This window comes from Chanodichthys erythropterus, chromosome 11, assembly GCF_024489055.1.
Source record: "Chanodichthys erythropterus isolate Z2021 chromosome 11, ASM2448905v1, whole genome shotgun sequence".
Classification (NCBI taxonomy): domain Eukaryota; kingdom Metazoa; phylum Chordata; class Actinopteri; order Cypriniformes; family Xenocyprididae; genus Chanodichthys; species Chanodichthys erythropterus.
The window spans coordinates 52,515,078-52,529,723 of NC_090231.1; the positions used below are offsets into that span (position 1 = coordinate 52,515,078).

A 14,646-nucleotide genomic window follows, 5' to 3' on the forward strand; every position below is an offset into this window, starting at 1 on the left:
AATCACTTAAAATAAATAGTATGCATAGAGCTTTTCTTATAAGATTTTTTATTTTTTTAAATCAACTGACAGCCTAGAATATTTGTTGTGATTCTGAAGATGTATTCAGACACAATTATGTATCAATTTCCAGAGAATTCAAAATGGAGCATTATTCTAAAGTGGGGGTCTTTGCAGTGACAGCATTCAGATGTATACAACAATCATTTATTGAACAAGAAAAAAACTAATGCTAACTAAAAATACATAGCTTCAAAATCCAAGACCATTTCTTGAGAATCAGTCCCATAACATACAAAGCACATACAGTAATAAATACAGAGATTGAGTAGCATATATTACATTTACATTACAATACATGACAGTCCTCTGAGATGATGTGGTCACGGCACAGTTGTTAATGTGGCCTGTGCTCTTCAGCAGAATCAAACCACATTACAGGAGTCACATCATGATTATTGTGCAGTAAGTAGTGCGAACGTTCCCACACATGTTGTGAGCAGTCTCACATTTTAACATAACACACATAGCGGTGTCCCTTTCCTTTCTTACAGTCTCGTATCTGCCATTTCGTCTTCCTCCAGACCAGGACACACTTCCTTGTTCCCTTCTTCCTGTTTTTTGGAGGGCTTTGCCTCCAGTTAGTGTAAGTGACGGGCTCTCCACCCACCCACTCCCAGCGGCCTTTACTTTCACGATCATTCAGACCTGTGGTTAAAGAAAAACAGATCGACGAGTTCACGTTTAAAGAACCTTAACAAATGTTACATTCATTGACTGCATAAATTAGTGTTATTCAGAAAAAAGTTACCAATCCAAAAGGGTTTTCTTTCACTGAAGTCCCACAGCCAGTCCATGTCTCCTTTTGACAAAACACTGACCAGGTTTCCATTGAATCTTGAGGAAACAAGCATTTAGTTTAATCAATATAATTTCTTTAATCAAAATAACATCTCTTCTCTGGTGATGTGTTTACTGCCGCAAGGGCGGGACAACCTGTCACTCACATGAGATCCACCATTAGCAAACCACAACCATCCAATCAATTCCCCAGAGAGCAGCATGATTATTCATTAAGAGATGGCGCGATCTTATTCGTAAATGACAATGATTCGACTATGTCTTAACCTTTGACAAGTATCTACGATCACAGCGAACGATCAGATCTGTGTTGGTGTTGCCGCTGAGCCAGAGAGAGCAGTGGTCATGTATAACCTCCAATGATAAAACTGTGCTAGATGTTAAGTTTTGTGAAGGAGGGCCACTGCTGGTGGGGAGCTTTTGAGCTGTGTTTATGATCAGTACGAAAATTTATTTGAATATTAGTGACTGTAAAATATGTATTTGTGTTTTGATATCTGGGACAATATTAGGAAGGTGGTCATAATGTTATGCCTGATCAGTGTATGTCACAATAGGGAAGAAAAGACTATCGCAACTTCCTTTTCATGCCGACTTTAAAATATCACACGTATTTGATATCCTATAACTAGATGGAATCAGACTGAATTGGGTCTTTGCTCATCATACAGTGTGCAATTTTCTGTGAAATCTGTCAAATCAAATCTGCAGACTGGCTCTGGCTTTCAGCATCTACTCGTCCAGACTGCAGATCGGGGCAAAAGTCAGACTTTAGTCATAACCGGTGGGATTATTTGTTCTTTATGTCTTACCTTTCTCTGCAGGCCCGCACCGCAGCGCTCCACGTGGCTTTGCGCTCTGTGCTCAGTATGTAGCAGTAGTTGTTGTGGTACGTCCATCCTCGAGGACATTTCTGTGCTTTCACAGTCTGAGTGAATACAAAAAAAGACAAGAAAATATTCAAATCATCTCATGAAATGTAGAAACTGATGATCTAGTCATCATGACTCTAAATAATAATGTTAATGACCTCATTAGTAGGTGTCCAGGGCCTCCAGGAGTCACCATTACAGCGAAACAGCTGACCTAAGCTGTCGTTGTAATGGAGAAAGCCAGTGAGCTCTGGAGTACAGGGTTTAGAGGAAGGCTTGAGAGAGAGACAACCACATAAGCAGGATTATTAGCAAAAGATAACTTCAGTTAATCTGACAGATTCTCACAAAAACTCTTACCTGAGTCAGAAAAGGCTGCGAAACTCTGCTGTTTGCATGTGAGGCAGTTTGCTGTAGTTTTGTCCTGACCGCAGGAGAGCTTTGCTGCCCCCAGCTGGTAACCTGCACCTGTGCCATTCTGTCAGTCCTTGAGTCAGCTTTGTCCTCCTCCACTGCCATCGATACGATACCATGATACTGTAAGTTATTGATAATATCAATATGATATTAATAATAATAATATCATCAAATAGCATCAAAAATAATGTTCTTGGACATAACCCAGATATATCTAGTCACAACTGCAGCATGCACATCTGCTCTACAGCCATTATGTTTTATTCAGCTTACTCTGTAAATGACGTCAGATCCATGATTAATGGTTTCTGAAGGCTGAACCTGTGGATGAAAGTGCTTTAGATTTAGTCTTCAGAATATATATAGGCCTAAATATGTGTATGTATGTATATATATATATATATATATATATATATATATATACACACACACACATATATACACACAGTGGTGTGAAAAAGTGTTTGCCCCATTCCTGAATTTATTTTTTTTTTTTTTGCGTGTTTGTCACACTTTAATGTTTCAGATCATCAAACAAATTTAAATATTAATCAAGGATAACACAAGTAAACATAACATGCAGTTTTTAAATGAAGGTTTTTATTTGAAGGGACAACAAAATCCAAACCCACATGGCCCATGAAAAAGTCATGCAGTTCCAAGTTCCAAGACGAAAACCGCTGCTGAGCAAAAAGAACATAAATGCTCGTCTCAGTTATGCCAGAAAACATCTTGATGATCCCCAAGACTTTTTGGAAAATACTCTGTGGACTGACGACACAAAAGTTGAACTTTTTGGAAGGTGTGTGTCCCATTACATCTGGCGTAAAAGTAACACAGCATTTCAGAAAAAGAACATCATACCAACAGTAAAATATGGTGGTGGTAGTGTGAAGGTCTGGGGCTGTTTTGCTGCTTCAGGACCTGGAAGACTTGCTGTGATAAATGACCTGTTATAAATGACCTGTGATAAATGATCTGTTCATGACCTCAAGCTTAAGCAAACTTGGGTTCTGCAGCAGGACAATGATCCAAAACACACCAGCAAGTCCACCTCTGAATGGCTGAAAAAAAACAAAATGAAGACTTTGGAGTGGCCTAGTCAAAGTCCTGACCTCAATCTAATTGAGATGCTGTGGCATGACCTTAAAAAGGCGGTTCACGCTCGAAAACCCTCCAATGTGGTTGAATTACAACAATTCTGCAAAGATGAGTGGGCCAAAATTCCTCTTCAGCGCTATAACAGACTCATTGCAAGTTATCACAAATTGATTGATAGCAGTTGTTGCTGCTAAGGGTGGCCTAACCAGTTATTAGGTTTAGGGGGCAAGCACTTTTTCAGACAGGGCCATGTGGGTTTGGATTTTTTTCCCCCTTCATTATAATAATCTTCATTTAAAAACTGCATGTTATGTTTACTTGTGTTATCTTTGATTAATATTTAAATTTGTTTGATGATCTGAAACATTAAAGTGTGACAAACATGCAAAAAAACAAAAACAAAAAAAAAACAGGAATATATATATTTATATATATATATATATATATATATATATATATATATATATATATATATATATATATATATATATATATATATATATATATATATGTATTAACTTACCACTTTCCCATTCCCAATGACTCTGAGTCTTTTCTTTGTAGTGGAGGGAGCTTCAACTATTATATCTCCATCACCTCTGATATAGCCTTGAGAGAAAGGTAATGTTTCCACCTGGATGGAGCCGTGTTGAGGGTACGGCCCTGGCTGAACCTCTTGGCCTTGAATGCTAGTGCCTGCTTTGATCCGGTTCTCTCTGCACTGCCCTTTAGAAACACATAAGAAATGATCTTAAGCCATATTTCAAAAACACTGTTTGGAATTAGTCAGACCGACACCAACAACAAACGTGTAGCCAATCAGCATTAGGGGGCGTATGGCGGTCGAGGAGACAGAACGAGCAAGAGGGAGATTTTGAAGAAAGACTACAGAAAGAGTGATGAGACATAATACAAAAGAGGTTTATGACTCGTTTGAGACTGACTTGGAGTAGGGTAGTTAGGATTGGAGGATGATTTCCTTTGCTCTCGTACAAAACTGGATGCGCGCTCTCAAATATACAGAGCTCTCTTATGAACTGCCTCTCCTCTTGCTCAGATATTGTGTGTGCGCATGCTCAAACTGTCCTGTGCACACGCAAATCTCTCTGTGCTCTTGCAAAAAATATACAAAAAATTAATTAGTTTCTGGATTAAACGCTATAGACGTATAGAAACTGATCCTTGAAAATCAAAGATGGATCTTTAATTTCTTTACAATTTAATAATATTAATCAGATGTATCTAGAAATGACTCAGAATGGGGTGCTTGGATGATTTGTACGTTTAAATAACCCAGTCTAACTGCATCACATTACAGGTCTAACCCCTCTGAACAATTTATCAAAACAAACAAACAAAAAGGTTCTTAAAGTTCATGTGGTCATACGTTTTGTGTTGAAATATATAGGCTTTATATAAATAGCCTAGGTTACATTTTACAATAAGGTTTAATTTGTTAAAATTAGTTAATGTAGACTATTATCCAACATAAATGAACAATGAGCAATACGCTACATTTGTTACTGTATTTGTTAATCTTTGTTAACGTTAGTTAATAAAAATACAGCTGTTCGTTGGTTGTTTGTTACTTCACAGTGCATTAACTAATGTTAACAAATACAACTTTTTATTTTAAAAATGTAATAGTAAATGTTGAAATTAACATTAAAGGTGCACTATGTAATATTTTCTGTCCGCTAGAGGTCGCTAGAGGCCTATTTAAAACAAAGGCGTAGCTTGATGACGCCAAGTTTGAGTGCGGAATCTTGGGACATGTGGTCTTCACATCTACGGACGGTGGGAAAGAATTGGGATAGTAGCCTACTCGGGAAGAAATCATGTTCATGGATGTGATTATTAACGTTAATGTAGTATGAAGCAAAGCAGGACCGAGTGTTGTGGGAGCTGAACGAGGCCGCTGGAGCGATTGATCAACACACGCCTCACGAGCAGCGGGACTTTTATTATGACACAGTCGCCGGCGCCGCTTCCACTTTTCCGGTCATGAGTATGAGGTAACACAGCTCTGTTTATCATATTAGATACATTTGAGAGTCTTGAAAATGATGTTATAACGTTACTCTGTGCGTTCGCTCGGTGAACTATTTAGATCAGGGTTAGATTATCATTCCCTAAATACTTAAAATGTGGATATCAAAGATACCACCATGGTGAATTTCTTTTGAGGTCTGGCATAAAACATGACATACAAAAATACTACAAAAATAATACATATGTATGCACGATTAATCATTAAAAGAATGCAATCTTATTCCTAAATGACAATGATTCGGCTATGTCTATTAAACCTTTGAAATTACGATCATACCTGAATATTTAAACCTGCTTTTGCATTGCCGCTGAAAGCAGTAGTGGTCATGTAAACTATATTTTGTAAACTATATTATGTTTTAAACAGCTTCACAAAGTTTTCAACAACACACTATTGCTACTTCTGTGTTGCAAACATTAAATAATAACGCAAGTATTGCGATAACAATTTATAGTCAGATTATACACTGATGTTGTGATAGCAATCAAAACGAGTAAATTACCTTATTTTATTACACTGTTATGCCAGTAAGTGGTGACCAGTGACTGTTAAAATGTATTTTATTAATCAAAACCATTCATTCAAGAGATTCATTCAAAAACGCTGGATTTCAAATGATTTTGTAATGAATTTATTTAAATTAATAAATATTTTTAATTTAACAAGCTAATTTATAACATTTCTATATAGACTGATTTATAGCATTGCATTAGTTGTCTCTAATCTTTTGTTTTAAATTCACCTTTAGGCTAATTTAATGCTTTGGTCCATGATATTGGCTAATATGATTGTTTTGGATAAATCGTTCAGTAGGTTTTGACCTGTAATGTGATGCAGTTAGACAAACAAGCTTATTACAGTTTTTCTCCATTGGTTTGGTTCATTTCTTGAAATAGAAATTACATTCTCAAAACAACATGGACAAACCTCCAAATCACTTGGCAATTGTTCACAACAGAATTGATTTTCTCATTCATTTCATCAAATTGCAAATGTATAAGTACATATCTCAATGTCTCAGTACATCTTTGCAAATGATTAAGTACAGGTAGCCTACATTTAGCACAATTTCCAAGTGAATAGATCTTGTTGATCTTAACTGATTGTTGATTCTCAGTCTAATGGTTGTTCGCTCCAAAACGTGTCAGCGTCATTTCATTGTATAAGTCATCACATGCACAATAGTCTGTTCAATTGTCAAAATTAGTCAAGAATATAATACCATGAATACCATATATGAATGCTTGGAACATTTGATAAATTTATTACAGCAATTGACAGTCAGGTGAAACTAGAACTTGACTAACATGTACCATGTAAGTCAGTTACTGGTTGTCAATCATTATAGCCTTTTTACAATTACAGTTTTTCTCAGTCGCTTTGGTACATTTCTCAGATCAGAATTGAAATTTTCAAAACTACCTGTTCAATTCTCACATCATTGTGTCACTTGTGCACATCAAAAAAGCAGTTTCTCATTTCTTTGCCATTTCCGTGGCACTGACTATTTATTTGGGAAAGGAATTTAGTTTTGAAGCATGAGTGAACAGTTTTGGGAGAGATATAATCTTTTGCAATTGAGCTATAGTGTTGTGCTGAACTGTAAGACTGTTTTGCTAAACAATCTTAGAGTTTTGAGAATGTAATTTCTGTTTCAAGAAATGAGCCAAACCAGTGGAGAAAAACTGTAATATACAAATCATGCAAGTGCTCCATTCCGAGCCATTTCTAAGATATGGCCTACATTTGATATTATTAAATATTATAATTGTAAAGAAATTAAAGATCCATCTTTGATTTTCAAAAGAATTCCATTTGCAGTTCACTCTCAGCCAGCAAGATTCCATGTAGCATTTTCATGGATCAGTTGTCTATTCTGATTGGTTGATAACTTTTGACACCATTTAATCCAGAAGTGCATTAATTTTTTGAGAGCAAAGGAAATCCGTGCGCAAGTGGAAAGATTACATGGATGTGCTCTCGCTTCTCAATAATGTGCTCTCAACTTCTGACATTAAAATAACGCTATACATTCTTTAATGCTAATATCTTCTTTCGTGTTCAACAAAAAAGAAACTCATACAGGTTTGGAACAACATGAGGGTGAGTAAATGACAAAATTTTCATTTTTGGGTGAACTATCCCTTTAAACTTTGGTCTTCTGGACAATTTGCACTAACCATTTGTGTCCTTTATGAAGATGGTGGCTTTTGATTTGTCTTTCAGCACTGCACCCACCGGAGATGCCAAGGTAACCTCAAATTTCTCATCCACTTCCTCCAAACGATCTTGAACAATCTCCACTTTCCATACTCGACTGACCATCCCTGAAAAAGACACCATTTAAGCTTTGTCAGCAATGATTTAAACATTGAATTAGCCTCTGTATTATCTTATTGTAGCATCTCAATTCATAATTTTATTGTTTACGAAAAAGTAAATACCCACGTTTCAAACTTTCAATTTACCTGGGTCAAACTGAATCAAAGATGAAGCTGGTATAAAATCATGTCCAGCAGATGCTGTTATTTCTTTCACCTGTGGGGAAAAAAAAAAAAATTATACATATATATTAAAATTAATTATTCCTTTTTTGCAGAAGAATAAAAAACAATAAAGTTATACCTTTACAGTCACATAAGACGAGTCCTGCACATTCCCCTTCCTCTGGATGGTTAGTGAGACTGACCCCTGACTCTCACATATTATATACTCAGTCCTGGTCAACTCTACACTGGCCCAGCTGAACTCCAATCTGACAGAGGGAACAATATACAATCCTAACATACACAAAAACATGCCATTCAAGTGTATGTGTGGAGGTGTAATGTTCCAATAATACATTGAGAAATACAAAAACATCATATCTGCGATGGAAATTAATGGAATTTAACAACATGACTGATCCCACAAGTAAAAAAAGCCCAAAGTTTACTTGTGAGAGGGTCCAGTGTTGCCCAGTGCATCAGAAACAGCAAACTCCAGGCTGTCAGTTAAAGCGTCCAGAGCAGAGTTTATGATGTAGAGAATATTCCTTCTGTTCAGATCCCTCTGAGAGAAACGATGCCTAACAAACTCACCTACAGACATGTCAAAGATTATACAGGATGTAAATAGACAGACAGAAAGACTAGACCTAGATAGATGGACAAACAGACAAAGTGAAAGAGAGATGGACAGACAGACAGATAGATAGACAGAGAGACAGACCTCTCACCATTGGTACAATTTTCCAGGTATCCAAAGTAAGGCGATCTGAGGATGTGATAGATCAGGTCACCATTTGCAGAGTTAGTATCCTGAGCCTTAAGCTCTCTGGATGAAATAAAGATCCCATAACGACCATCTTTGAGGAGCTCCACTTTCCACAGGGTTTCTAGCACTGCTATCTGTGGAGCAGAGCTGTCGAGAGCTTCAATCTGTGGCAGACACACAATTTCAGCAGGATTAAAAGTTAAAAACAATGACAGGATATGAGTCATGTTGGATATGCATTTAACAATGTATAAAAAACAGTTCTAAAAATAGGTACAATCAAAGCACTAACTGCACTCTCCCAGCTAATTAGACCTATGTCTCATAGTCAAACATTCAAAAAAAGGTCTGCTCTCTAAAAATTAAAGGGATAGTTCACCCAAAAAAATAAAAAAAACATTATCCTATGATTTACTCACCCTCAAGCCATCCTAGGTGTACATGACTATCTTCTTTCAGATGCACATAATCAGAGTTATATTTAAAAATATCCTGTCTCTTTCAAGCTTTATGATGGAGGTGAATGGGGGGTGCGATTTTGAAGTCCAAAAAAATGTATCCATCCATCACAAAAATAATCCATACTGCTCCAGGGGGTTAATAAAGTCCTTCTGAAGTGAAGTGATTGTTTTTTTAAGAAAAATATCCATATTTAAAACTTTAATAACTATAATAACTAGCTTCAGGCAGACGGCCGTATGCATCGATTTGTGGCGGAAGAGTAACCTCTGACCTGACGCATGACATGACAAAGGATAAAGCAAAACAAAACACCGGTCATGAATTAAAAGTCTAAAACAAGAAATTTTAAAGAGAAATGTTGGAGGATTTCGATATAAGAGAAGAGGAGCTTGAGTTTGTTGCACAGCCATATTTGTTTGAACCGCGAGAGGCGTCTAGGCCTATGATAGCTCCTACATCCTGCTAGATATTTTAGTTTATAAAGTTTAAATATGGATATTTTTATTACACAAACGCATCGCTTTGCTTCAGAAGGCCTTTATTAACCTCCTGGAGCCTTATAGATTATTATCCCCCCCCATTCACTACCATTACAAAGCTTGGAAGAATCAGGATAATTTTAAATATAACTCTGACTGTGTTTGTCTGAAAAAAGATACACCTAGGATGGCTTGAGGATGAGTCATGGGATGAAATTTTGGGTGACCTATCCTTTTAAGTTCAATTTGTTGTTCCAGATGTAGCTGAACTGGAGTCTGTGGATTGATTATGACTATGATCACCTGAAGATTTGTAGTGTTTTCTATAGACCACTTTGGAGCAGACGTCACAATGACGTCACTTGCAGCTGCGCGCGCATAGTGGTTGCAGAAAAATAGCGGTAGCAATTGGAGGAAAATGTGCAAAATCCACAGATTAAGAGAAAAATGTTTTGTTGTGCCTCTGGATGTTGGAATCGGAATGCAAAAAATATAGTCTTCATTTTTAAAGAAAACCATCGTTGAAAACGTCCTTTGAAGCTAAACGGAGACGTTTCACAGACTGGACTGATGACACCTGCAAGGATTAGTCTACTATTAAAGCAGGAATTTGATGTAAACAGTAAGTCTACATAATATTCACATATGCAGTTCAGAGGACACACATACATAGCAGTTACAGCATTGAAATAATATTTAAACCTATAACATTTCACATAGATAACTTAAACAGTCTATACAGTTTTAATTTCACAATTCTGACTTTTTTCTTGCATTTGCGTGTTTATTACTCCCAGTTCGGACTTTATTACTCGCAATTGTGAGTTTATTTCACAATTCTGGGGGGAAAAAAGTCAGAATTGCGGGATAAATTGCAATTCAGAAAAGACAGAAACGAGTATATCTCACAATTGTTTTTCTTTTTTTTAAGAAATGTGAGATATAAACTCAGATTTGCGAGAAATAAAAGTCAGAATTGTGAGATATAAACTCGAAATTAACTTTTTATTCTTTTAATTCGTGACAAACAAAACAAAAAACAAAGTTGTACGCGTCAAGAGACTTATACGCTTTTACTGTAGCTTCTCCTGAGTATATACTTGAGGTGTCAATAAGGTAAATATATATTGGTGCGTTCAAGTCTTCCTGGGAAGTTCGTATTTACGAGGTGGGAAATCGTGTGTACGACGGTAGGTGCGTTCAAGTCACTTTCGTCGGAGTATGATGGCGGTGTGCCTTCTCTAAATTAATTACACAAAATTACAACACTTCTGCTTCTAGAAAATGTAGAGCAAATAATGTACATTAGTTGTATGTTGCTTTTTTATGTTTTTTAATTAATTTATGAAGCTGTTGTAAACTTTATTGTTGCATATTACATTTTTATACTGTGATGCTATTGTATTTTTTGCTGGGAATCAGCTTACTTTGTTGTAAATAGAAAAGCCTGACAATTCACTGCTAAATACCTGTAATATTGTGGTATTTCGCCATGTTTCTGACTGACACGCCCCCAACTCGTACAGATCGGAGCTTAAAGAAAATTACGAGCTTCCCACTGGTATTTACGACATTGTGGTGGCATTCATGTCAGTTCTGCTCGTAAATACGATCTTTCCGACATGACTTGAACGCACCATATCTCTGCCCACTGGATGCTTGGCCATTTCGTTTCGTCATTTAAAAACTGACAAGGTGCTATGGCAAAAGGATCCGTAAGCTGTATACCACTCGGTAATGTTAATTTTTTTGAAATAACAGTGCTTATCGCTGGGTGAAGCTGCTGTGATATGCCGACAACATTTAAAAAAAAATAATAACAAATCAAAATATTCTATAATGTTCCTAATCTTAACTACTTAGTACTCTTAACTCTCTAATCGTACTGTTTATCACCCCAGGGTTTTCTGCAACCATGATGCGCGCGCATCCCGAATGTTTACAAACAGTAAATAGGCCTATATAACCACTAAGAACAGTGAATTGTTACACGGACAAAGGCAGACAGCCAAAACATGTGCATTGTTTTTATCTCCTGCTTGAAATTCATTTTAAAAAATTAGAGTGCAGACCTTTTTTGAAAGGTTTGTTTGTAACAAAACAAATGAATGCAACTAACTTGCAGAGTGAAGAAGACCGGCTCAGTTTGCACTTTTCCGTCCAGCAGGAAGCCTCTTTCTGTGCTGTCGGAGGCTGTGAATCTGAAGCGATCGATCTGAGAAGCTCCTCCAGAGTGTCTGTATGCAACAGCCAGATCCTGAATATTCTGCTGGGTAAAACGGCTACCAGCAACCAGTGGCTGTCCTTTTAAGAGCAACTGGCCATACTGGGGAAGGTGGACCACCTTGTAGCTCAAGGCAGTGTGTGGGCTGTCAGGGTCAGACAGGAATAAGGCATCAGGTGTCAAAGTTATGGTGGACCCCTGGGGAACCCGTAGACCAGTGTTATGCACTAGTGTGGGCAGAACCTTATCAGTCAATTCCACTAAGATCTCCAGTGTCCCGTTGCGAGTTGATATGCCATTGCTGACCACAAACCTATAGATAATGTAGACATATGGAGCAAAGACACAAAGCACAAATCAATAACCATTATGGGACAGTAATCACAGCTGCAGCTCACAGGAATTCAATAAAATAAAACAAAACTTAAGGGGGAAAAAAAGTTAATCACACATCTGGGTCATATTTCACCCCACAATACATCAATATATAAAAATATATCATATAACATAACATGTATAAGATATTATATTATTATTTACTGAGGCTCCTAATGTCAAAAAGCTTTATAAAAAAAATAAGCAAAAATATTATATTATGTTATATAAATGCTAAATTTAATATAATAGAAAAAATAAAATGTATTTATAATTTATATTTGCATTTATTTACATTTCTAATTATTATATTTAATAATTAATTTGTGTGCAAATTCTAAAAAAAAATATTGTTTAAATAACCATTAAAAAAATGGTTGATAATGAATGCAGACTGCATCAGTCCTTGCATGAGGTCCTTACCGCAAGGTCTCTTTAGGTGAAGTGGCTCTGTTGTCGTGTACATAACACACCAGGTTTGCTGCTACGTCCAGCTGACTGAACGACTGAATTTGCACGCCAGTGTGTTTGATGTACTCCACATGTCCATGTGCTGGAGGTACCGTGATAATGTAGAGCAGCTCCTCCGGCTTGTCAGCGCCGTCTACTGCCAGCAAGACGTCTGTGGTGAGAACCACACGCTCCCCACGACTAGACCTCACAGGCTTCAGGAACAATGCTATGTCTCCTGGAGAGCAGCACAGAGCAGACTTGAAAAGAACTGACTCAACTGAACAATTTGTTGATAACTCTTAGAATATAGCATGTATATCATCGGGATATAAAAGCAGCAGCCCACCTTTCTCTAGCTCTTTGACTGTAATGTGGAAGTGCTGAGCAGGAGAGCGGTTCTTGCCATCCAACAGATGGAAGACAAAGAAGTCAGCAGCGGGTGCTCCAGGATGACTGGTGTGAAGGTAACGTAACAGGTTCATATCCAAAACTTGCTGAGAGCAGTTCATTCCTGCAGATACAGACACCCAGTCTGTGCCAACCTGAGGAACAGCAAACATTCTGGATTTGCTCAACACTTTATCAGTTATGATACAAATTGTATATTTTAAGGTAGCCTATGTATATTAGGGCTGTCGATTTAATGCGTTAACTTAATTAATTAGTTATGGGAAAAAGTAACGTGTTGAAATTATTAATGCATTTAAAGCACCTGCCCCACCCCAGACCTATCTTACATTTCGTAAAGTTGATTGGTGACTAACATGAAGCTGGGCAACAAATCACTGCATGATGGATCCTATATGATGCAGCTATATGCCCCTAAAATTCAAGATATCAGGGCAAAAATGTCCCTGTATACAGTGTCTCATATTTATATCAAGATATAGTTGAGCAATATCACAAGGGTAACAAGCGCAATATCACAGGGGTGCTGTTTTTGTCCTGAATAGCACAAGTGTATATGTGATATTGATTTTATACAACAGTACAACAAATAGGAAGCTAATTTTGTGTTATATTTTAGACATAATATTTTCTGCTTTTGCTCAATTTCGCCAAAGAAAATACTTCCTATAATGCCAGAGCAGAAGTGTTACCTCTCCGAGCAACACAGTGGTGTTTCCTTTCTGAATGAATCCGTGTTTTGAGCGAATCAAAGTATTTTTGTGAAATCTAGATATTTTAGTTGAAATCCGATGGCTCCGTGAGGCCTCCATAGGGAGCAATGACATTTCCTCTCTCAGGATCCATTAATGTGCTAAAAACATATTTAAATCAGTTCATGTGAGTATAGTGGTTCAATATTAATATTATAAAGTGACGAGAATATTTTTGGTGCACCAAAAAACAAAACAAAATAACGACTTATTTAGTGATGGCCGATTTCAAAACACTGCTTCAGGAAGATTCGGAGCACAAATATATATTAATATTGAACCACTGAACTCACATAAACCGATTTAAATATGTTTTTAGTACCTTTATGGATCTTGAGAGAGGAAATGTCATTGCTGGCTATGGAGGCCTCACTGAGCCATCAGATTTCAACAAAAATATCTTAACTTGTGTTCTGAAGATGAACGAAGGTCTTACGGGTGTGGAACGGCATGATTGTAAGTAATAAATGACAGAATTTTCATTTTTGGGTGAACTAACCCTTTAATTAGATTAAAAAATGTAATTGCTTGACAGCCCTAATATATATATATACTTTACAACAGCCTTAATTCATTGTGGCATTGATTCAATAAGGTGCTGGAAACACTCCTCAGAGATTTTGTAATTTTTGGCAGTGAGAGATTCGATATATTTCTTCCTGCATATTGAGCAAACTGACCTTCATCTGAATGACACCATGACTCGGTATGCTCTCAAACACATAGATGATGTTAGAAGAAGAAGTATCTTTGTCGTGAGCACTAAGCACAGCACTGGAGATCAGTCTGGACTCCCCAGCCTCGATCTCAATGCCAGTGTTCCTGAGGAAACAATACAAATAACTTGGTGTGTTTTTCTTTTGCACAGAGAATTACCACTTAATGTTACTTATCCATTTTGAAAAATAGGCTATAATGTTGTCAAGATTTAAGG

At 36.9% G+C, this 14,646-nt stretch overlaps 1 protein-coding gene across 2 annotated transcripts in view; it reads right to left on the bottom strand.

Moving 5' to 3' along the window:
• Positions 1-80: 80 nt before the first annotated feature.
• frem1a (Fras1 related extracellular matrix 1a) overlaps positions 81-14,646 on the bottom strand; it is a 51,316-nt gene continuing 36,750 nt past the window's right edge. Inside the window, exons 22-37 of one of the 2 annotated variants that reach the window (XM_067401376.1) lie at positions 14,393-14,534; positions 12,899-13,094; positions 12,523-12,787; positions 11,620-12,037; positions 8,522-8,723; positions 8,240-8,384; positions 7,930-8,059; positions 7,773-7,842; positions 7,485-7,631; positions 3,775-3,977; positions 2,424-2,471; positions 2,094-2,270; positions 1,892-2,008; positions 1,674-1,789; positions 812-897; positions 81-708 (exon numbers count right to left, since the gene is read on the bottom strand). In XM_067401376.1, the coding sequence (XP_067257477.1) occupies positions 506-708; positions 812-897; positions 1,674-1,789; positions 1,892-2,008; positions 2,094-2,270; positions 2,424-2,471; positions 3,775-3,977; positions 7,485-7,631; positions 7,773-7,842; positions 7,930-8,059; positions 8,240-8,384; positions 8,522-8,723; positions 11,620-12,037; positions 12,523-12,787; positions 12,899-13,094; positions 14,393-14,534 (2,665 nt within the window). In that variant the 3' untranslated portion in view covers positions 81-505. The remainder of the gene's footprint in view (positions 709-811; positions 898-1,673; positions 1,790-1,891; positions 2,009-2,093; positions 2,271-2,423; positions 2,472-3,774; positions 3,978-7,484; positions 7,632-7,772; positions 7,843-7,929; positions 8,060-8,239; positions 8,385-8,521; positions 8,724-11,619; positions 12,038-12,522; positions 12,788-12,898; positions 13,095-14,392; positions 14,535-14,646) is intronic. The other variant, XM_067401378.1, reaches the window with a different exon arrangement.